This window comes from Fomitopsis serialis (genome assembly GCF_022376445.1).
Source record: "Fomitopsis serialis strain Sig1Antser10 chromosome Unknown B0H18scaffold_9, whole genome shotgun sequence".
Classification (NCBI taxonomy): domain Eukaryota; kingdom Fungi; phylum Basidiomycota; class Agaricomycetes; order Polyporales; family Fomitopsidaceae; genus Fomitopsis; species Fomitopsis serialis.
Window position 1 is genome coordinate 450739 of NW_025954969.1, and position 21085 is coordinate 471823.

At 56.2% G+C, this 21085-nt stretch overlaps 11 protein-coding genes across 11 annotated transcripts; 8 read left to right on the plus strand and 3 right to left on the minus strand.

The window, feature by feature from the left end:
* The first annotated feature begins 2973 nt into the window (after positions 1-2973).
* B0H18DRAFT_674295 (uncharacterized protein) lies at positions 2974-3485 on the plus strand. Its single transcript, XM_048039104.1, has 3 exons — positions 2974-3176; positions 3222-3329; positions 3377-3485. The coding sequence occupies exons 1-2, from the start codon at positions 3010-3012 to the stop codon at positions 3325-3327; spliced, it is 273 nt and encodes a 90-aa protein (XP_047897642.1). The 5' UTR covers positions 2974-3009; the 3' UTR covers positions 3328-3329; positions 3377-3485.
* A 598-nt stretch (positions 3486-4083) lies between these two features.
* Positions 4084-5023, plus strand: B0H18DRAFT_674318 (uncharacterized protein). Its single transcript, XM_048039105.1, has one exon. It carries the CDS (start codon positions 4132-4134, stop codon positions 4771-4773), a length of 642 nt encoding a protein of 213 aa, XP_047897643.1. The 5' UTR covers positions 4084-4131; the 3' UTR covers positions 4774-5023.
* Positions 5024-5615: 592 nt separating this feature from the next.
* Positions 5616-7090, plus strand: B0H18DRAFT_674320 (uncharacterized protein). The gene is made up of 4 exons (XM_048039106.1): positions 5616-5705; positions 5763-5948; positions 6007-6210; positions 6262-7090. The coding sequence occupies exons 2-4, from the start codon at positions 5805-5807 to the stop codon at positions 7003-7005; spliced, it is 1092 nt and encodes a 363-aa protein (XP_047897644.1). The 5' UTR covers positions 5616-5705; positions 5763-5804; the 3' UTR covers positions 7006-7090.
* A 119-nt stretch (positions 7091-7209) lies between these two features.
* B0H18DRAFT_1083195 (uncharacterized protein) lies at positions 7210-8100 on the minus strand (the record flags this gene model as incomplete). Its single annotated transcript, XM_048031632.1, has 4 exons — positions 7210-7478; positions 7550-7686; positions 7756-7863; positions 8048-8100. 4 exons carry the CDS (start codon positions 8098-8100, stop codon positions 7210-7212), a joined length of 567 nt encoding a protein of 188 aa, XP_047897645.1.
* A 744-nt stretch (positions 8101-8844) lies between these two features.
* Positions 8845-9624, plus strand: B0H18DRAFT_1208315 (uncharacterized protein; the record flags this gene model as incomplete). The annotated part of the gene is made up of 6 exons (XM_048036265.1): positions 8845-8955; positions 9017-9064; positions 9113-9166; positions 9215-9322; positions 9380-9460; positions 9493-9624. Exons 1-6 carry the CDS (start codon positions 8902-8904, stop codon positions 9622-9624), a joined length of 477 nt encoding a protein of 158 aa, XP_047897646.1. The 5' UTR covers positions 8845-8901.
* Positions 9625-11020: 1396 nt separating this feature from the next.
* B0H18DRAFT_985140 (uncharacterized protein) lies at positions 11021-11442 on the minus strand. The gene is made up of 2 exons (XM_048044713.1): positions 11351-11442; positions 11021-11243 (listed from the first exon to the last, which is right to left on the minus strand). Exons 1-2 carry the CDS (start codon positions 11394-11396, stop codon positions 11089-11091), a joined length of 201 nt encoding a protein of 66 aa, XP_047897647.1. The 5' UTR covers positions 11397-11442; the 3' UTR covers positions 11021-11088.
* Positions 11443-12371: 929 nt separating this feature from the next.
* B0H18DRAFT_985143 (uncharacterized protein) lies at positions 12372-12608 on the plus strand (the record flags this gene model as incomplete). The annotated part of the gene is made up of 1 exon (XM_048044714.1): positions 12372-12608. A coding segment is annotated over exon 1 (215 nt), but the record flags the coding sequence as incomplete, so codon positions are not given.
* Positions 12609-12811: 203 nt separating this feature from the next.
* On the plus strand, positions 12812-14366 carry B0H18DRAFT_985146 (EAP30/Vps36 family-domain-containing protein). The gene is made up of 5 exons (XM_048044715.1): positions 12812-12892; positions 12953-13169; positions 13235-13613; positions 13649-14039; positions 14097-14366. Exons 3-4 carry the CDS (start codon positions 13281-13283, stop codon positions 14033-14035), a joined length of 720 nt encoding a protein of 239 aa, XP_047897649.1. The 5' UTR covers positions 12812-12892; positions 12953-13169; positions 13235-13280; the 3' UTR covers positions 14036-14039; positions 14097-14366.
* Positions 14367-14660: 294 nt separating this feature from the next.
* Positions 14661-17124, minus strand: B0H18DRAFT_985150 (uncharacterized protein). Its single transcript, XM_048044716.1, has 4 exons — positions 16053-17124; positions 15373-15996; positions 14987-15265; positions 14661-14919 (listed from the first exon to the last, which is right to left on the minus strand). The coding sequence occupies exons 1-3, from the start codon at positions 16770-16772 to the stop codon at positions 15038-15040; spliced, it is 1572 nt and encodes a 523-aa protein (XP_047897650.1). The 5' UTR covers positions 16773-17124; the 3' UTR covers positions 14661-14919; positions 14987-15037.
* Positions 17125-18942: 1818 nt separating this feature from the next.
* Positions 18943-19847, plus strand: B0H18DRAFT_674428 (uncharacterized protein). Its single transcript, XM_048039107.1, has 5 exons — positions 18943-19067; positions 19135-19283; positions 19360-19434; positions 19530-19786; positions 19834-19847. The coding sequence occupies exons 1-4, from the start codon at positions 19051-19053 to the stop codon at positions 19691-19693; spliced, it is 405 nt and encodes a 134-aa protein (XP_047897651.1). The 5' UTR covers positions 18943-19050; the 3' UTR covers positions 19694-19786; positions 19834-19847.
* A 168-nt stretch (positions 19848-20015) lies between these two features.
* B0H18DRAFT_985160 (uncharacterized protein) lies at positions 20016-21085 on the plus strand. The gene is made up of 7 exons (XM_048044717.1): positions 20016-20096; positions 20151-20183; positions 20244-20280; positions 20322-20328; positions 20389-20432; positions 20494-20733; positions 20773-21085. Exons 2-7 carry the CDS (start codon positions 20161-20163, stop codon positions 20896-20898), a joined length of 477 nt encoding a protein of 158 aa, XP_047897652.1. The 5' UTR covers positions 20016-20096; positions 20151-20160; the 3' UTR covers positions 20899-21085.

Genomic DNA, 21085 nt, shown 5'->3' on the forward strand with positions numbered 1-21085 from the left:
CGCTATAGCACCTCCGCTACGAGCGAGCTTACAATAGTGAGAGAATGCGGACCTACCCTGGAGTATCAGGCTCTGTGGGGAAGCAAAGACCACACGAGACACAAAACAGAGTTGAGGGTGTCACCGGCGAGATCGGCATGGCACATGCTCAATCAGTTCCGTGAGGACCTCATAAGGCTGACTCGGAAATGAACACGAGAAGGCAGCGATGTCGATGGATGAGCAAAGCTGGCCACATGCAGACTATGAAGATAGCAAGTTTCGAAACTCTATGTCAGGCCTTCATAAACATGGCAGGGACCCGAGTCGGAGGTGCCGCAGGTTGCAACGTTCGAGCCGGTGAGTGATTCTCGCATTTCGGTTCTCGGATAGAGATGCTATGATCATTGCGCTGACACCATACGAGCGTTGCGACGTGCCGAGTCCCGGCGGGTACCCGTCTCGCATCGCGGGCCTTCACAAGCTTCACAGCATATCGTGTACAAGCTGCTTCTTCGGCGCAGTCCGTAGTCGGCCTCTGTACGATAGTCAATATTTGTCACTTCAGACTGGGCTGGAGACTGCGGTCGATCATAAGAAACTCTGAACTTGAAGACCGACTATCATCTGGACTAAGCTAGATCAGAGGGCGGCCTCCCAGGGAAGGCAGACCTAGAACCCGAACAAGCATGTCCGTCCTCAGGCCTCAGTGCTACCTTTGGATTTGAGTTCGCTGGAATTTGTACGCCGGGAGAGTTGCGTTAAGCCGGGACAATTCCATACAGATATTAAATACGCACCACATGCTTTGAAGTGTCCCTGATCCAACAGCAGAGGGCAAAGCTTTTTTCGTCTCCGTGATTATTAGAGTCCTCTGCAGGGCTGAGCCCTATGATTAATCGCAGCTGAACCTGTGGGAATTTAAGCAAGTAGTGGCGGACAATCTCGAGGGCCGTATGGTAGACGAGGTACCGTGGCGTTATGGATCGTTTGATGCAGTCTCATTCAACGTAGGCTTGCGTGCAACTGCCAAGTGGATGCAGAGGATATGATGTGATCGGCCTGTGGCTGCCCGGCACAGTAAGAAGAGGTAAAGGTCACACGAGAAACCTTCCTGCGGCATTTGTAGGAGTCAAACCTGAGTCAACGTCACTGAACTCGAAGTTCGGATCGATATAATGACTATCCACTAGGTGAAACTTTGTCAGACTCATCTTTCAAATGTAGATGTCGAACGCGAACTTGAGTGTCGCGAATGTCACTGGCATTGCAGGGCAGTGACCGAGTGGGGCCAATACGACGAAGAGGCACTGAATTGATCTCTTTCTCACATGGATGAGGGTGCAGCATCTATAGTGTGTAACCTTCAGTGACCCGAAACGTGTACACGTGTAACTCAATCTTACCAGCGAATGAGTTCAGTAAGCAGGGCACGATAACAAAGTCCACGAAGCTAGGACTGTACGTATGTCATACGTAGTCAGTCCGCCGGCTGCCATGCTTGATGGACATGCGAGCGTACATCCTGTGAATCGGGAGCCGCGCACCCTCGGAATGACGTACAGGAATCCTTCAGCATGGCACTCACTTACGACCGTGTGCCCCTTCGTGTGCATGCTCTCTCGTGGAACGCGTCCTTGAGGCTGTTTACTCGCCTTCAAAGACTAGGAAGTAGCTAGACAGGGCATCGATGTATATTCCCCTGCTCGACGCACCAATCGCTGTTCGCACATTAGACCATATCAGGTATCACTGCACCTTCCGCAGTATCTCCCCGCCACATGGATTGCGGAACGCGTCTACACCCCAGACCGATCGCCCGTGTGGAGAGCGCGAACCCACTCCTCGCATCAACACTCGAGCGCCTCACCCCTTCATATCGCTTCGATCTCAGGTAAACCAGCTACCTTATGCAGCGTTTCACCGCCCCCAGCAGCTCGCGAGGCGCTGCCGTCCCACAGAGAGCCGCGGGAGATGAGCGTCGGTGAGAACGGAGGGTCACCCTCTACCCGACCGCACCACCTGACGGCATCGTGGCGTCGCGCTAGAAGAGCGGCGCCTGCGGTGAACCCGAATCCCTCGCCAGGCTGGGGTGACCACTGCCAAGCGCAGCAGGCGGTGCGGTCGTATGAGCATGGGCGAGAGGGCGTATGTCGATGCTCCAGCAGTCGGATGACGTCTGCGAGAGTGGCGAACCACTGAGATGCTGCGGCGTGGGGTAGGCATTGCGGGCTGAGCTGCTCTCGAAGGCCGGCGTACGCTTGACGCTACGTCCAGCTGACCGACGACGAACGACAGCGCGCGCCATACCTGGGAATTCCTTGGGCTAGATGGCCCACAGGGACACGTCCGACGGAACGCTCTCCTGCGTGCGGCGAGCCTGAATGAATGCAGTGCGTACCAGGTATATTTGGGTACGACGCTAGAAGTCGGGCAGTGCTCAAACACGATCGAGAGTCAGCTGTGGCCCACGACCTCGCGTTACGGTGGCATCTGGGAATAACTATGGAATGAACGCACCGTCTCCCTGACTGATCTCCGCATCGTAGAGATTCACGCTGACGGGGCTCCACGCAACTGAAGAGACCTGTGTCGAGAGTGTCCATGCGCCTTCAGATGGTGGCCGAAGGGGTGACTGGGACGCTTCCCCGGACGTAGCGGACTGAGGACACAAGGAGCATTCGCCATCTTCTTGCTCCGTCAGCGTGGACGGTACATTTGTTGATCACGAAGTGCTGCACCGCCGACTGTTATGAAATCGTTGTAGTACTTATCCGGAAAATGACCGACCACTTGTCGATAAAGAGGAACAGTGCACGCAGAAAAAAAGGGAGTGCGAGGCGACCTGAGCGTTCAATATTTCAATACTTGGGGTGGCCGAGATCCCGGCCCGATACAGTGGCGGGGTTCGTTGCGGTCACGTGGTAATGTTCCAAATCTCGACTCGCGGTCGCGCGCCTTCGTTCTCTCAGCTCTCCCCCAGCTCTCCCTCCAAAACATAGGCTAGGACAGCCCGAACAGACGAAGAGAATGGACAGATCAACTCCAGGCGGCGCGGGCGTTCTTCGATGGGCCGACAGTATTCGCCTTGCCATAGCCAAGGATCCCGGACGACAGCTGTTGCACGACCAGATTCAGAATACGTTCGATTTCTTGGATGATTACATGGAGAACGTGTTGAAGGGTCCGAGGACGGAGTAAGTGGTGAAAAGGATTTGTCAGCCGATTACTGACTTGAGCAGGTCGGTCCGGAACTACTTAAGACACCTGGTCGTCGGAAGAACGCGCCCGCGCGTACGAGGTACACGACGGCTACAGCTGCGAAGAAGGGGGTCGCGATGTCATTAGACGTGAGTACGTGCCGCGGTCGACGAGTACACGCAATTGACAGGACCAGAGGAGCGATGACGAACGAGAGAACATGCACCCGTGAATAGCTTCTACAAAACGCTTTTGGAAGCGAAGGACACTCGGGACGATGGAGAGGCTAGCAAAGTGCCTGTGGCCCCAACATCAGATGGGCCGCGTCTCCAACAGAGTAGTGGTCAAGTACGCGGTGTAGACGAAGTGAACATATCTGGTACGTCTTCAGAACAAGTAGCGACGGAGCTGTCTATCATCGCCGAGGACGACGAACCAGCGGAACGGACACGAATGTCTGCCCTGCCTCTCTCTCCAGTGAAGGAGGTTTCCCAACCGCTCGCAGTCGGGACACTCACATTGGAGGAACCGGAGCCCGCTGCAAATGCCCCGACAAGCATGGATGTAGACGAGCCAGTGCAGACTGACATGATGTCCACTACGGATACTTTCCATTCTATCCCACTCAGTTCTCCCTCGTCGCAGCAATATGCCACGCCTGCTCTTCAAGGCCCCTCGCCAGCCGTCGACGAGCCGCGGGATGCGCAGGAACCACTGCCCATCGTGCCCTCTACCTCAGCCGTTGACGAGCTAAGCGTCCCTCTTCGAGACGAACCATCATCAGGGAGCCTGGGTCGCAAACCAAGTCTCTCGCAGATTACCCTGCCTGCACCGTCCCCGTTGCACAAATCGACGCGTTCAGGCACAGGGCGTGAGCCGTCTATGGGCACCGCGCTCGGTCCTGGTCAGAAGCGCGGATCATGGCTAGTCAAGGCGCGCGAGGTGAAAGCGATGGAGGTCGCAGGTAAGCGGACGAGCAACACGCTGGGTACTGGGCTCGGTCTGGGAATCTTGGGCACGAAGCGGAAGAGTGGCGAGATGATGGACTTTGGCGGGCCTGGTGGGGCTGCCGCTGGGCCGTCGAAGGGCGTGGAGGACGAAGAGAGAATAGCGAAGGTCGTGAAGCTGACCGAAGACAGCGATTCCGCACGGAAGGGCAAGGTCAAGCTGATGTCCGTCGAGGAACCTCCCTCACTGTCTCCTAGGCCGTCCGTGGAAATGAAGATTCGGGCTGCCACCGTCCCGCCCGAAGACTTCACCGCTCAGATACAAGTCGTCGATCAGGACGAGCCACTACTGGATACGTTTAAGAAGAGGCTCGAAGGTTTCGGCGCGAGACACGGCAAGAGCATGGGCAAGTCGCTCGGGGGCACCGCAGCGCAGCGCTCGCAGAAGCTCGCGCTGCTGCAGAAGCGCGGGTGGCAGAGAGAAACAAGCTGGAGCGGGGATCGGATGTCGGTGTCGCTGCCGAGGGAAGTATGGCCAAGGACGGCGGCAATGTTGTGGAAGTGGTGTCTGCGCCTTCTCCGAGTCTGCGGCAGTAGCGGACTCACACAAGAGACTGAGCTTGTCGGATTTGATGGGTCCTTCTGAGAAGAAGGAGCGGACTCCTCCGTCTGGCCCAGAGCCGCCGTTGCCCGCACTTAACATCGAAGCAGCAAGCGCGAACGAGGATACTAGCGTATCGACAACCCCGCCGCACTCGCCTCCACGCATGGCCCCAATGCTCCCTCCTACTGGTCCGGTATTCAGCAAGCCGCCTGCTGTCTTCGCAGCGCCACCTCCCTCGTCCTCCACTGCCCAAACTTCGAAGGCGCAACCCGCTGCTGGTCCCAGCAAGGACTACTCCTTCAAGATGCCTACTGGCAATCCGTTCTCGCTACCCGCTGCTATGACCCTCGGGGTCCCCGCCAAGCTGGGATCGCCCAATAGCCAGAAGGCCGGTGGTGGTCTCTCAGCGCAGTCAAGTAAGGCCAGCGTGTTCTCCGACGCGATCTTCGATAAGGAGGACAACATCCCCGCGTGGATGCCACACTCGCAGGACACGGAGTTCTCCCTGCAGCCGACGCAGTCGCAGAATAAGTTCGACGACGATGACGACGACGACGACAGCTGGCACGTCGACGACAAGTTCGCGCCGCATCAGATATGGACGCCGTTTGGTTCACGTCGGCGGAGAACAGGGACGATACGTGGAGCACGCTCCCGAGCCGAAGCACGAGCCAGAAGGGCGGCGATACAGGCTTCGTCACTACGAACTTCACGAAGTCGTTCGTGGCGAAGAAGGACGTCGAACAAGTTGAGGAGGCCCCGCCTGAGGCTGAGATGCAGTCGTCAAGTGCGATTCCCATTGAGTTTGAAGCTGAACACGAGCAGGCGGAGGATGAGCAGGAGCAGGACGCTGCGGAACAGGATATCGCGGACGTGGCTATGGAGGTTGATGAGCTCGTAGATGATGAGGACATGGACGAGACGGACCTGGAAGATATCGCCATTGGGGCCAATCGACGGTGAGCCTCGTCCAGGTATGTTGTTCTCTACCGACGGATGGTTCTGTTGCTAACGCGACATACGACATGTAGTCCAACCAGCCTGGTGCGGAGAGAAGCCAGAGTCAACAATCTATGGCGTCCACTGCGTCGTCGTCGCAGCAATCTCAAGTTGGTATCATCGGGCAGGCCACCAAGTTCATGAGCAGCATGCTCGGTGGTAGCAAGAAGAAGGAGCCTGTCAAGAGCCTGCAGCTTGCTGCTCAGGCGGCCAAGAAGGTGCGTCTCGTGTAATATATCTGCATGACAGGATTCCTAACAGCGGTGCCCATAATAGCAACAAGAAGAGATCGAGAAGAAGGCTGCTCGTATGAAGGAGATGGAGAACCGCCGCCACCTCGTTCAGCAGCGAAAAGCAGAAGAGGAACAGGCGCGTGCCCAAGAGGAAGAGAGGAAGATCAAGGAGGAGAACGAGCGGCGCAAGAGGGAGCGCGAGGAGCATACTGACAAGCGGCCGCTCAGCCGCATGGCCAGTAAGAAGGTAACGGTTGTCCTCGGATTGACTGCTTCGTCATACTCATTCCCTGTTCAGCAGCTGGACGATGACAACACGAAGAAACGGAAGATCGAGGCTGAGAAAAAGCCGATCGAGTCGAAGAAACCACCGTCAAAGGAAAAGAAGGACGTTCCGCCTGCGCCGCGCGTCGTAGCTAAGCCAGGACCCAGCACCGTAGCGCACCCGCCCGGCACGAAGGTCGGGCCCCCACCCAAGTCAGCCATGAAGCAGACCGATCTCTCCGGCAGCAAACCTGCTACCGCCACGAAGGTCATCAAGCACACACCGTCTTCCAGCAATCTCAAGTCCATGCCGTCCTCAAGCAACCTCAAAGTCGGCCCGCCAAAGGGCAAAGCCAAGACACCGGCGCGGGACGACGACGAGCCGCAGCCCTCACAGGCGATTCGCGCCCAGATGGCCGACCGCGCGAAGGCGCAACTGCAGGCGCAGCAGACCCAGCCTGCGCCGGGGGCGAGCGAGGCGATTGAGCTACCGGACATCAATAGCGAGTACTCGGACTCGGATGACGAGGACCGCCCGCGGACGTTCGACCCGCCGGAGTGGGCGCAGTCGCCCGAGCTCCGTGCGGCGCTGCAGCAACAGGCGGCTGTGAACCCGGATGAAGTCTTTGGCCAGATCCCGCCGCTGAGGATGGAGGATATGTTCAGGACGCGCCAGAGCAGGTTTAGGGCGAGGACGAGCTCGGCGAACTGGAGTGGCCCGGATGGGCTCACGGAGGAGGAGGAGAGGGAGTATGCACGGAGAATGGGTTTCAAGTGAGTGAGTGTCTGTCGACTGTGGATCTGGGGGTCGCTTTCCACTGTATTGTTAGCATGAACGTAACTTATGCTCGAGGTTCTACACGCAAGGACAATCATGCATTAGACTCTTATGGACTAGTCATCATGCAATCCATTGACATCTCCACAGCCTGACTACGATCGCTGTGATGGATCGCAGGGGCATGCAGAAATCGACGAGCGGTTATCCACCCGCCTTGGCCTTCTTCATCTCCCTGTACATATTGATTGCCTTAAGACGCTCCTCGTCGAGCATCGCCTTTTGTGCCATGGAGAGCGCACCTTGCCGCAAGCTAGCGGCGCCCTCTCCATTGGCAGCCGCGTCTGAGGACTTCGGTCGTTGCTTTGCTCCTCGTGGTAGCTTCTTCAACTCCGGAGGTGCATGCACTATGTCGTTCAGCCGTCGAGGGGTAGAGGTAGATAGACGTTCGAACTCTTCGGGTTTCTGCTTTCCTGCGGCCGAGGCTTTGGTGTCGGTCGATTTGTTGGGTTCCGTCTGCGTATCGTCGTCCGGCTTCGCGCACTAGGAGCCGGTGCACCCTTCTTCGTTGTCTTCGTTGCTTTCGATGTCGCCTCCTCTCCTTTCCTGACTTTTCGCGCCAGAGCGGAGGAATTCTTCATGGCCACGCGTACATCGCCGCGCATCGAATCCTCCACTCGCCTGGCACGACTCGGTTAGCTCAAAGCTACCTCGTAGGCCATAGGATAGGACCAAAACAGACCCACGCACCTATTGAAATGTGCCATTGACTCGCCCGGCTGTATCCTCAACTTCGACTTGCCCTCTCCGCCATCCTTGCCTTCAGACTTCCTCCTCTTCCTCGAGGCTCTCCGTCCCCTCCGCCCTCCTGCAGCTTGCGCTTTTTTTCTTTGAATTCTCCTTGTATCCGTGCCGCGTTTAAGATGCGTGCAGCCCCCTTCGGGACGTCTTCATTGTCGATGGCATGGCGAGCACCTGGGGGGAGTCGAGCCCTCTTGGCTGTTTGAGTTCGCACCATGACAAGTAGTAGGAGTGAACATACGACTGTGTGCGCTGCTTTTCACGGAGAGTGCGCTTTGCCCGTTTATGGGGCATGTCTCATAGAACTGCTTCAGATATTGCAAGATGAATTCAAAGCTGCACGACGTGAGATGTGATCTTGAGCGCTTGTGCTCATTCGATCTCAGACTATCTCAGATCATGTTCGCGCCTGTTCGCACATTGTAACAATCGTTTTGCAATCATTGTACACTACTAACAACAATTCACAGCCTGATAGCTACTGACAACCCATATCTGAAAGTAACGCAAACAGCACCGTTTCGCACAGCCATCGACCATACTAGAAAGAATGTGGATGCAAGGAGTCAGTGAAGCTAACGAAGTCTCGCTACTGGGCCCCCGACTCGTGGCAGTACGAGCCACATTTCCTTGAAGTTGCGATGAGAATCAAGTCAAATAGCGCAGGGTGAGTGTGCTCAGTCGTCTTGAGTTTTGTACAGTACATGACAAATAAACGGGTTGCTCAATAGGTCGCGAGTTGCGACGCGCGTTGCTGCTCGTCGCTATTACGAGGACGGTGACAGTGATCGACCAAATACATCGCAGTAAGCCCGTTCAATTAGCACGCCGCGGGCTTCGTTCTGTTTTGCGCATTGCGCGATCGTTGGTATTGGCCGCACGGGCGGGTTTCGTGGAGCAAGGTTCATGATGGACAGCTTTGTGCGAGAAGCTGTCATTTTTGTGACACGGGAGGGCCCACTGGTACCACATTCCGATGCGCTTCCATGAGTATAGCAAACAGCCATAAAATGTGTGAACGCTACTGTTGTCAGCTTTCCCGACCCCTCGCGTCTTGCCTCAACGCCCCTCGTGCTACTTCCGCTCAAGCTCGAGATGCCCGACGAAGGTAGCTTTTCCCTAGGATCCCCCAGAGCTCTTAGTCCAGGGGTATGTATTCTCAAGCATGTTAATCGTGACGCCATCTGCGATTCTGAAGTGTTTTCGCTAGACCCCTAGAATGAACGAGCGTGCAACAGAAGACACCCCGTTTACAAAGGTGACTAAACCTGCAGCTGGTCCTCAGATGACCAACTCACTTGAAAAGGCATCCGCACAGAACTCGGATGGAGATGCCTGCGGAGACCCATCCCACACGACGGTAAGCATCGCAATTTCTACTACGAGGCACACACTGACCGTCAGATAGTCGCCACTGAGTGACGAAACGTGGAAACAGTACGAGACACGCTTCAGTAATGTCGATACAAAGTTCGTCAAGACTTGGGACAAAGATCTTGACACACTACTGCTTTTTGTGCGTCGCTGTTTCCATCGCCCACGCGGTCGCGTTGTTTGACGATCGTCCATGCAGGCGGCTTTGTTCTCCGCAGTGCTTACGGCTTTCGTAATCGAGTCGTACCAATACATGAAACCCGAGTCGACCAAGACCGAGGTGATCTTGCGACAATTCTCATCACACTGCAGTCGAACGGCACACCCCCGGCGAATGCTCACGCTCTCGAAGTAGAGGCGCAGGCAAGTTCGGTCTCCACCTTCGTCCGCATCAACGTTCTCTGGTTCGCGAGCTTGGTCACAAGTGTCTCGACCGCGTTCTAGCGATGCTCAGCAAGAGTGGCTCGCCGATCTCCACGAAGGCCGCGACGATACGTCGTCCGAGACGCACATGCGGGGAGGCAGATCCAGTTACGCTATGACAGCATGCGGGACTGGCGACTATCACTGGTACTGCCCTTCCTCCCTTTCCTTCTGCATGTGTCGCTGCTTCTATTCTTTGCCGGCCTCGTGGATTTCTTGTGGTATTTCAACAAGACCGTCGGCACAGTTACAGCGATATTCGTCTCAGGCATGGTCTTCATATACATTTGGACACACATCCGGTCCATCTTCAGCGCTACCTGCCCTTACAGGACATCGCTCACCTTCCTTATCCTCATCTTCGTCAACTCGATACGGAAGGCCTCTCATTGGACCTCCCGCCGCGCTCGCAGGGCATGGGTTTCGTTGCAGTGGTAGCCGAGGAGTACTGGACTTACAACAGAGACGCGGAAGTATTCCGTGCCATCTGGGACGTCCTCATCGCGTCCTGGTTCGGACGGCGCTGGCGACGCCTGCTCACCACACTCGGCGACACGCACATCCTGCCGAAGAACCTGTGGAGTCTCTGGGCGAGGCACATAGCGCTCGGACCGACCAACATTGTACGCCTGCGAGAGGAAGCGTACATATCAGACCACTCTGACCTCATGGACGCCCGTGTTCTCGCACGGATGATCGGCGCGTACCCCAATGTCGGGGATAGCGCACAGTTGACCAGGGAGTTGTGCAAATTCCCTGCACTGGTACGGTATCGTGCGCTCTTCATCGACGCCGGGGCAATTGACCTGCTAGTGGACCATATCCTCGATCGACATTCGGACAACGATCGCGCGGCCAAGGATGGTGTGTCCAAGGATGGTGCGGTCAAGGATGGCGCGGCCAGCGCGGTCGAGGATCGCGACATGGACCTCCACCGGTCTAGTAGGGCTCTTGCGCGCCTCCTGACGGAGGCAGAGACGAAAGATGCTCGCACAGTCCTCTTCAAGATCCAAGGCATACCAGTGCTTTGGGATTTCCGCTTGCGTCGCGTGCCGAAATATATTCGCTTCTGGTACCGCCCCGAGGAGGCACTCACGAAAGACAAACTATGCCAGCCAGACGCGCGTATCAACGACAAATACGAAAACATCATCCTCTACTCGCACATGCTCCGATTGCAGCTTGTCGTGTCGTCGAGCGGATGGTATTCAGAGCAGGTGCGGTGTTCGGTGGAAGATTTTTTCAACCGCCTGCGCAAGCCTGATACGATACGCGGCCTCGACGGCGACGAACTCACCGCGCTGGCAAACGCCACGATCTTCATCGGCATGCGCCCTATCAAGGTGGACCGGTCAAAGGACAAGCCAAAGAAGACCGAGGCGGACGTCGAGAGCGGTACAAGCACGGTACGGGACTCTCCGGACGATCAAGAGCGCAAGGCGCAGGCTAAACACGCGTCTGACGCGCTGGATGTCCTTGCGGCCCTCATGCAGAACAGGCCGGACATGGGCTTCCCAGTGTTGCGTCAGATTTGCTGGGGTGTTTGGATGCTGTCGCGGCCGATCCCACGTTCTCTTTCTGGGCTTCTCGTCCCGACTGTAACCTCACTCGACGCAGTCGCCCCCGTTCTTGCCCGTTTACTCTCACCCAAAGGGAACGCAGCTCGTTTTTAGATGCCATCCTCGTCTTGATGATGTGTCTCCTGCGCTCAGAGCTCCAGGTTCAATGCAGAAGCTCGTCCGAGTACGAGGATCACCGAAAGTTACTGCAGGCGCTCCTGGAGCGCTACCCATACTTCTTGAAACGCATACGGACGACGCCCGACCTGAACATCATCGCGAAGTTGACGAACCTACTGAACTTCGACGCGCAAGCCTCGACGGCCGTCCAGGAGGTTGCTGGATTCAGCGAAGGCTGGCGCCAGGAAGTCGATTCATCCGCCCTACTAAATTCGCTCACTCACGTCGTCGGGATCTCTGGTTTCATCTGGGAGTTCGGTACAGCCCTCGTGCAAGAGGTCGAGTTGTCGCCTAAAACGGAATCTAGCTCGGATTCCGACTCGAAGTCGGACAGTCTGATCTCAGAAGACGATCGCACGAACATCCTGTCAGCTACACTCGATGTGCTGCGCAACGTGTACATCAATCTCGGTCGCATCAAGCCGACGAAAGAGCAGGACATAAGGGACCTCTATGCTTTGGTTCTGCGCTTCGCTTGTCGCGCAGCGGCGATTCTCTTCAAGGGACCTGCCGGTGATTTGACCCCGATAACCGAGGATGTCGATAAAACCGACGTTGCCGTCTTTCCTCCTGTTCGTGATGACTCGAAACAGACCTGTTTTCTTACAACGGAGAGCAGACCTGGAAACTGCTCCGCCCCCGATCTCGCGACACAGACTGAGCAGGCTTTACAGGCTGCTGCCTCGGTCGTCGAAAGGGCGAAGAACGTGGAGAAGGATGAATTAGGCCTCAAGATCATAAACATCCTCCTCGTCTCCATTGCCATGCTGCAGCGTGAGCCTGCGGAGCCTGAGGAGCCTGCGAAAATAGACGACGAGCAATTCGGAAGTTTAGCGGCGGACATGCTCGAGATTCTGAGAGTTGGAAATGCCAAGCACGCAATCGACCGGCTGGCCCCTGTTCTCGATGACGAAGATCGAAAATGGGCTGATAAGGCTTTGAAAGCCGTGCGCAATCCTGGGAGTGCGGACCAAACAGCTGGAGGCCGAAGTTCCACGGACGGGCGCGATGACGACAGGGGGATCCTTCGGCGTATGCGGAGGAGCGTTTCCATTGCCACGGTGATGAAGATAGAGAAGGCGGGATCAGACTTACGTGCGCTGGTCCGGACGCCACGCGAGGCCTTATCCCGGAGTGAGCGGCCACCCCGCGCTTCGCAAACCACGGACCGTGATATGGATGAGTTACCGCAGCCTATTCAATCGCATCCGATTGAGGCAAATGGCGAAGGCAGCGCGACTCGGCCTGAGTAGTACGGTCTTGTCCTGTACTAGATACGTGTATGCATTCAACCACCACTTGAAACCATCAAGCTATCGAGCATGAATACATGACTAAGTATTTGACACCCTTACCCTGCACATAATAGTCAGATCACCGGGAGTAACTCTATCGACAACACTTGCCTAATCCGGCGATGCACCGGTAACGCCACCGAGGCGGGTTTGCTATCCTTACCGCCAGTCGTGACCCTCTTCCGACAACCACGCACCTCCCTTAGGCTATTGCCAGGACGATTGCGGAAACGAGCCGGTCTCTTGACAACATTGGTATGCAGAGGCTTGCAAGACCGGTAGATCATCAGTGAATTGACTGAGCCGACTGCTCAGGGCAGGTACTTAACCGGATCCGGAGACTTGCAGCCAACTGCAGGGGCGCCGGATGTCCTCAGGTTCAAGTTGAACTCATTCGAGGCACAGGCGTCCTCTTCGCTTGGGATCGAGTGGTCACCGAACTGAGTATCGGCTGTCCCATACTTCGAGCTTGGAGTGCTGCATTGACAGAAATTGCACGAGCGCCGCCGAGGCTTACCCAATCACCGCCGCAGTAAGTGAATGCTCAATGTACAACAAAGTACGTGGTCCGTAGCTGTATTAACAAAATGTGTGTAGGTATAGGTATAATCCTTGTGAAATCCGTCCCCTCGCTCCGATCGCTATGCATAGACTAGGAGGCGTCGGGATCGCGGCCTTCGATAGACAAAGCCAACAAAAGCGGTCTTTTGCAGAGCTCTCAACTGAGATATCTCAAGGACAAGTCGACCTTCTTCATGCACAGCTTGCCCAGTTTCGCAGTGCATTGGCACACTACGCCGCGACTCATCGCGACTCTATTCGCGACGACCCTCAATTCCGACATGCGTTCCAACGCATGTGCACGTCCATCGGAGTCGATCCGCTGGCAGGCCCTAGAAAGGGTGGCTGGTGGGCGGAGATGCTGAACCTCGGCGACTGGCAGTTCGAGCTCGGGGTGCAGATCGTCGACGTCTGCGTCAGCACTCGGGAGCGAAATGGTGGGCTTATGAGATGGGCGAGCTCGTGAGGCTCGTGAGCAAGCTCAGAGGCGTCAAGGGCGGTGTCATCACGGAAGACGATGTCATCCGGAGCATCAAGACGCTAAAGCCCCTCGGCGCTGGATACGAGGTGCTGGACGTTGGTGCGGGTAAGAAGATGGTGAGGAGCGTACCCAAGCAACTAGACGCGGACCAGGCGGTGGTGCTTGCCATCGCTCAGGAGGAAGGTGGTCGCGTCTCAGAACAAACGCTAGTGCAGCGGAGAGGATGGACCCATGAACGTGCGCGCGCAGCGTTGGAGAACATGTTACTCCGCGACGGGTTATGTTGGTTAGACGAGCAGGATGACGAACAAGGGGTCGCTTACTGGGTGCCGTCTGCTATGCGGTGGGATGAATGATAAGGTAAGTTGTGCCATTCGTGCAGAGTTTTGGTTCATGAGTCATGACCATCCCTTTCAGGACGTGTATCAATGGTGTACAATTTGGACACTGCGATAGTGTTACTCCTATTACAAATCGGTTGGTCATGCCTTCGTCTGCATCTGAGCACATTTTCGGCAACGACGGCTAAGCCGCTCGAAAGGTATCATATCAACGTGTGCGCATGCAGCCTAGTGTTCAATATCCCAGAGGGCATGGATCGGCAAGAGCCGTTCGTGCTGAAGGGCCGTAATTTGAACAACGTGTCTGTCTCAGACAAGTCTCCATGATGCAATACATAACTTGGTCGTGATGGGGGCGTGCAACAAGTTCCTCCGCTGCAATGTTGAATAGGCCCATCTGACAAGGCGTGCGCCATAGGGCACCACACGCATAAGACAGTAGTGCACGAAAAACCGACGCCACAACTACAGTATTCTTGTCTTCCGTTCACGTTCAAGGCACCTCAGGCTCCCGAGTCTGCTAGAAAGATCCTCAACAGCGGTCGCGCTTGTCGCGCCCAAGTTACGGGACGGAGCAGAAGGGATTGGGAAGGAACCTAGCGACGCGTACATCTCACTTGCCGTCGGCTGGCGATGTGCGTTATGCTGCACCACTACACTTATCATTGATCCGTCGTGTACGTACTATGTCCCGTCAGCACGAAGCGGCTTGCGATAGCCTAAAGTATGTAAAACGACGGACGTGGTACCGAAGACGTAGACGTACAGAATGAATTGGAACCTCCATCGACTATCAGCGTACAGTATGTAAGTCAAAAACTCTGAGCACGTCGTGACCGTCTCAGAGCACCTTCCCGTCGGCTGGGTGCGGTCAGATGTCCGCTTTTCTCCTACGATGACTTCAGGAAGCGACGGCGATCTCATGAGCACCACAATCAACGTCCGAGGGTTAAGACTAGCACTCACCTTTGCCCCCACTTGCGCCACCAAGGCCGCGGTACGCGCCACAGACGCACCTTACCGCGGAGGGAGGCCCATCCTTCCACGCATATGAGCACCTCCAATGGTATGCCTCCGGCTGATCCTCTTACCCAGTCCATCCGAGCTCGAAGAGGAGCCCGACAGCTTGGGGATGCTGAAGATGCGCTGGAAGAACGCTTTCTTCGGACCCGAGTGCGCTGATTGAGGGGAGTGCCCGGACTTCGTGGTTGAGGTGGCGGTGTAGATAGAACCCGAGCCTGGGACCTGAGTGGCCATGAGTTAGGTTCATCTACTACCAATCGTTGCGAGGGAAACGGTAGAGGTAACCGACAGGGACGGCGAGGAGGGAAGAAGATGGCGAGATTACGTACGATAAGTTTGACCTTCTGCCCCGGCGTAGGCAGGACATAGTAAGTGCTTCCGGAGGCTTGCGTTCGACCCTCATCTTCATCGTCGAAAGAGTCCGAGGGTGTTTGAGCGCGAGGCTCGTCCGGGGGGAGTTCATGATCGGCGATGTACATAACGCTTTCTGCGGGCGTGCGGGTGCGAGCCACGCTCCGTCCACGGCTGCGGCTGCGGCCACGGTCTCGATCGACACTTCTGTCGTAGCGACCAGCCATGCGCGGGTCCTCTTCCGGAATGGCAGATCCGGGACGGCGAGAGCGCAACGACCCCTGCGCTGAGTGGTACACGGACGAACCTGCGCGCTGGTGTGGCGGAGCCTGCGGCAAAGGTGCAGAGTGGCTATATGTCATGGAGGGGGCGTGGCGGGACGGGGCATGATGAGTCGCCGAGGGCGAGTACACGATTGCCGGTGGCGCGTAGTGAGATCTCGAATGTTTTGACGAGGGCGCGTAAACGATTGCGGGGGGCGAGTAGTGGTAAGGGAGCTGCGACTGTACACGCGACGACGGCGCATGGTGCGCGAATGATGTTGCAGCACGCGGTGTCGGTCCAGGCACGGGTTGAGAGTGGGGTGAGAGATTGGCGGTGAGCTTGCCGGCAGAGGGATTTGCGAAGGATCGAAGGCACGCCGCGGCGAGGGAGACACGATACCGTGCTGTGAAGGGTGTGAAGAGTGGTGTGAAGCGCTGCCAAACCGGCTAGGCTGCTGCGGGATTTGCGAGATAGTCGACGGCGGCAGAGGAACCTGCAGTGCCGCGTCAAACGTATGCGACGAAGGATGGGGCTGCGAGGGCTGGGAGAAAGGGGGTAGACTTTCAGCTGTCTGACTAGTGGACTGCGTGTTCTGGCTTCCTTGTCGAGACGGAAGGATAACGATACTCTCGGGCGAGCGAGGCGGCTCCGGCATAGCACGGGGCTCGACGACTGGCTGGCTAGCATAAGAAAGAGACTGAGCGTGACGAGACACTACATGCGATGGTCCACGCTCAGCGGGCTGTGCGTATGGTCCTGACTTGGACCGTCGGTGCGTAGGGATTGAGCGGGGCTCCGCACTACGCATCTTCGGCGCCTGCCTCGAGTATGTGCCATTGTGCGGGTTGTATTCGGTGGCGATGGGTATGTCAGCCCGCCCATCGTTGTAGCGCAGCACCATACGTGGCGGCAGGGAATGGCTGCTTTCCTCGTCCGAGTCACTCGGACCATAGCTGGGTGCGTCAGAGTCGCTGATCATGGACGGGGGGTACGATGGCGGCACAAAGGCGGGCACCGTACCGTTGGGTGTATGAGCCTGGATCCATTGTGCTGTCCGCTCCCGCGCGGACATGTACTCGCGTATGGCCTCGGAGTTGCTCGTGTATTCGGTCATGGACGCCACGTAGTAGGGAGAGAAAGCAAAAAATAATCAGCGGTCTGGGAACTTACGAGGGGGTGGGCGGAGAAGAGCATCCCGCTGGACGGGAGTATTCTTATAAGCTCGACATGTTAATTTCGTGGCCGGAAGCGAGTTCACAAGCTTCGGTCCGTAATGCCTCCTTTGGAGTAAGCATTACTCTGGTTTCAGTCATCTGGAATACCCGCGAGTGTCAGTAAAGTTAACCTTGATTATGTGACTCGTCCGGCCTGAGGTCATGGGGAAATGGGGAGACCCCGGAGGACGATTTGAGACTATCGCTGGGAGCAGAAACGTGTTCACGGCGAGGCGGAGGACATCATCGCTCGCGAACCAGGCTCTGTCCCGCGCTTCTGGCAGCGCCACAATCCCATCAGTGAAATGAAACTCCGCGCGGCAGCGTTTGGTGGCGGCTGCAGTGCACGCTCTTTGCCCGACCACCATGATCCGCTATGCTCCTTATTCTGTGCAGTGGACTCGACGACACGCCTCCGTAGCCTCAACCGATATTCTTTTGCCAGATCCACGGACATCGATGGTATGAGCTGTGACGCGCACCAGACGGTGCTTCGGTTCCCAGGTTCATATACCCGCGTTCGAGTTCGACGGTGGGCCAGGAATATCACACATCCTCCTTGGCACACCCAATGTACTCACTTGTAATTCATATCATTGGCGGCTGTACTGCGTCCTTGACGCCTCGCAGCCGCTCCCGTCTTCGGACCGCCCCAATGGGCTCGGGGACTAAGCCTGCGCCAACCAGCTGATACGACCGTGCCATACGATTGCGTGTGGAGGCGCGATGAGACATGAGCTGCTCATGTCTATGCATACCGGGAACCTCCGAGGCTGTGCGGCAGGTCAGCGGCTTCTGCGCAATCGCTCAGGCAAGCGGTGAACTCCATGCGTTGCCCGAGAAGAGTCTCCGTACACTAGTATTGGGGACTTCGCGGTCCTGACAGTAGTGCTGTATGAGCCTGTTCAGCTCGAGAGGCATCCGTGTACCCTCACGTACTGCTCCTTATCACTTTTATATCGCTTTTGCGACAGGTGTTGGGAAAGAAAGGCAACATGACTGACATCAAGCGCCGCGTGTAGCGTCCCGTGGAAGTTATGAGCTCAAGTTCGTCGAATTCGTAAAGGTACGAGGCATGATGATCTTTTCAAGAACTCACAGGACCTTGCGTTCCTCTTGTAGTTGGCCGTCGAACCTCGGTGTCATTGTGCGTACGAGGCCTACCAGTATACATGTGACGAGCAGGTGGTCGCTGACGCACCGTGCGCTCTATGTATGAGTCTATTCTCTCGCCCCGGTCGACGCGTCGGTCTCTGTATGGGGCTAGTGTGCGTCAGGCAGTATAGAGACCTGTCGGAGACCTGGTCGCGGCTGCGACATGCGGCAGCACGCGGTCGAGTCCTGATGATCATCCGCGCGTTACTGAGCAGACGCACAGAACACCGGACGCGGGCTCTTCTCTTGCATTCCCGCACCGGGGCATCCGGGCGTTCGAGCAGATGCATGGTGAAGTTGGCAACGCACGGCGAGCCCGAGCCCTGCAAGTTAAATGGCTCTTTCCGGAGGGTTGTGAAGCCCAGATGTCATTCAGCGGACGAACTTTGCTGCTGCGCCCGTGGGAGCTGACGAACTATGGCGTTGATGCTATTCATTCTTAGTTCATTTAGACGTTCGACGGCGGCGACTGTTACCTCATTCCAATAGGTCTGTATAGGAAGGGGGAGGCGGATGACGATGGTCGAGATGACAATGTGCCTGCGAAGGGCGACTCGAGGCCAACTAGTTTGCAACATAACCTGATCTAGCCCTATACACTCCCATGAGACACGGCGGCCTGTCAGAACTTGTTATCGTATGCTCTGCGTCCACAGGCTCGCAACCTTCTCGTTCACAGTGGTTAGTGCGCACATTCCGCCGCACAGCCTGGCCGTCGGCGATTGCAGGGTGTGTGCGCATATCGCGCTTCGATCATATCGATGTACTCTCTTCCAACACGGACCAGTGATTATAGACCGCATGCGAAGCTATGGCTCTCATCCTTGAGGGTGCGTTCTGCGGGTCGTGCCTGGTTCCCCTCCGCCACTGACCTCAGCGTTGCTTGAGGCGTTAGACGCTGTTATTGGCGGCAGTTGGAGGCTGGAACGGTTCCCCCTCTAGCGATGCTATTCAAAAGTCTTGCAGTTCTTATGCGATTACTGGGTCTGGCGAGACTTCCTTTCGATAGTGGTGCCGTCGCGCATGCGTCTCTCCATTCGGTGAGTGGCGAAGTGATGTTCTGAGCCACGGGCGTCCATTTTAATCGCTCGGATACCTACAATTCAGACCCTTCTTGGTTTGCTCATGTTCTCTGAAGACACGAGTCGATGTGGGCATGCCACCGAAAACATCGAAGCTAGTCACCAAACGCTGGCCCTTCATTGCACGTTCACGTCTGCCACAGCAGTGTGCATCGGTGCTACATACAGGTCATGGTGAGCCTTTCATTGAAATGACAGCGCAGAAATGCTACCCAAACGCAAAACATACAGTACTCATTGGATCGACTAGGGAGTATACCCTTCAACTACCTAGTACCTAGTGGTGCACACAACGCCAGTATGAACACGGCTATGACGTCATCACGTGGCAAGTACGTCGCGACATCCTCGCTCGCATCCTAGATCGCGTTCATTCACCTCGATTCTACCTAACCACCACCATCATGTCTACTTTTGCAACAACCCTGGCATATTCAACAGATTCAGCGGGAATGAACCCCGCGCACACGTTGCCTATGAAGTTGCGTGCCATCGCAGAGGCTGGATTCCGCAGGTCGAGATGGGCTTCCCCGACCTCGAAGCATACGCCTCGCAGGTGTTTCCTGGTACAAGAAGCTCAATGACAGTGGGAAGGTGATCTATATGACCTTTTGAAGACGGCGAAGGAAGTAAGGGAGTTTGTCAGGAGTTGGGACTCAGGTGCTGGTAGTGCATCCGTACGTGTTATAACGTTGTTCAGAGTCAGCGTTCTGATGTTCATTAGCTTCTCCGAGTTGAAGGATATGAGGACGAAAAAGGAGAAGGAGAACATGCAGAGAGCTAGGGCGTGGTTAAAGTCTTGGCGGTACTTTCCACGTCCTCCGAGAACTGAACCGTACGTGACTTACTCTCCAACAGGCCCTCGATTGCCAGATGCTACAGGTTGGTTCTCGGACGACCCTTCGTCAAGCTCTGACCTCGATGTCATTCCCGGGATCTCCGCGTGCTTGCAGACGAAGCCGCTACCCAAGACCCTCCGATCAAAATGTGCGCTCAATCTCTCCTCAAAGTTCTGTTCATATAAGCTCAACCCTCCTTTAGCGCATATGAGATGTGGGCTTGGGGCATTCATATGTATGTAATTCTTGTCTTCTCGTCGTGAGTTCATCTGAGATTATGTACCCGACTGTTCAGCAATACTTGGGAGCATACCTGGGAGGTGTGCAGGCGTGTCAATCGTCCAACTTTGGGCTCTGCCTCGACACATTCCAGATCTCGGGTGCGCCTTTCAGAGACACCGCTACGAATTCACCATGCTAATGCGGTCGCTCGTGTGTAGCACGTGCCTATGCGGACCCTACCTCCCCGGACGGAAGGCTCTTGGTTGCACGAGATCGGCTCGCGGACTCATTGTCCGCTCTGAGCAAGACTATCCCCCGAGAAGATCTTCTACTTCCAGATCTCGGATGGATCGCATAAGCATGGCGTCGACGCCCTCAAAGCGAGTGCCCAGAAGCAGGGCATTGATCCGCTCTATGCGTGGTCGAACGCGTGGCGGCCGCTTCCCTTCCAAGACGAGATTGAGGGTGAGAAGGGGGAAGAAGGCTACGGAGGCTATTTGCCTGTGGTCGATGTGTGCGAGGCTGTGGTCAAGACGGGATGGAGAGGCCCATGGTCCTTCGAGGTCTGTTGTCTGATAGTTGTCCACACAAACACGGCTCAGACAATACACAGGTATTTTACGAGAGAATATGTCGAGGATGATCCAGATGTGCCGAGGAGGTGGACGAAGTCGGCTAAGACTAGCTACGATAGGATTGAGGAAGAGCTGAGGGAGAGGGGGCTCTAGAGCATCGCAATGGTACTTTCTCCACCATGAAGACCCCCAAGTTGTGTACATTCCCCGGAATCGTAAGGTGTAGGCGTAATACGATGCGATTCAATGGTTGTGGTCGGTGGGTCACCTGGGCGCAACAGTGCCACTGAGCGTGCGCCTAATTACATAAGGTAGCCAGCCACACAGTTAAAGTAGTGAC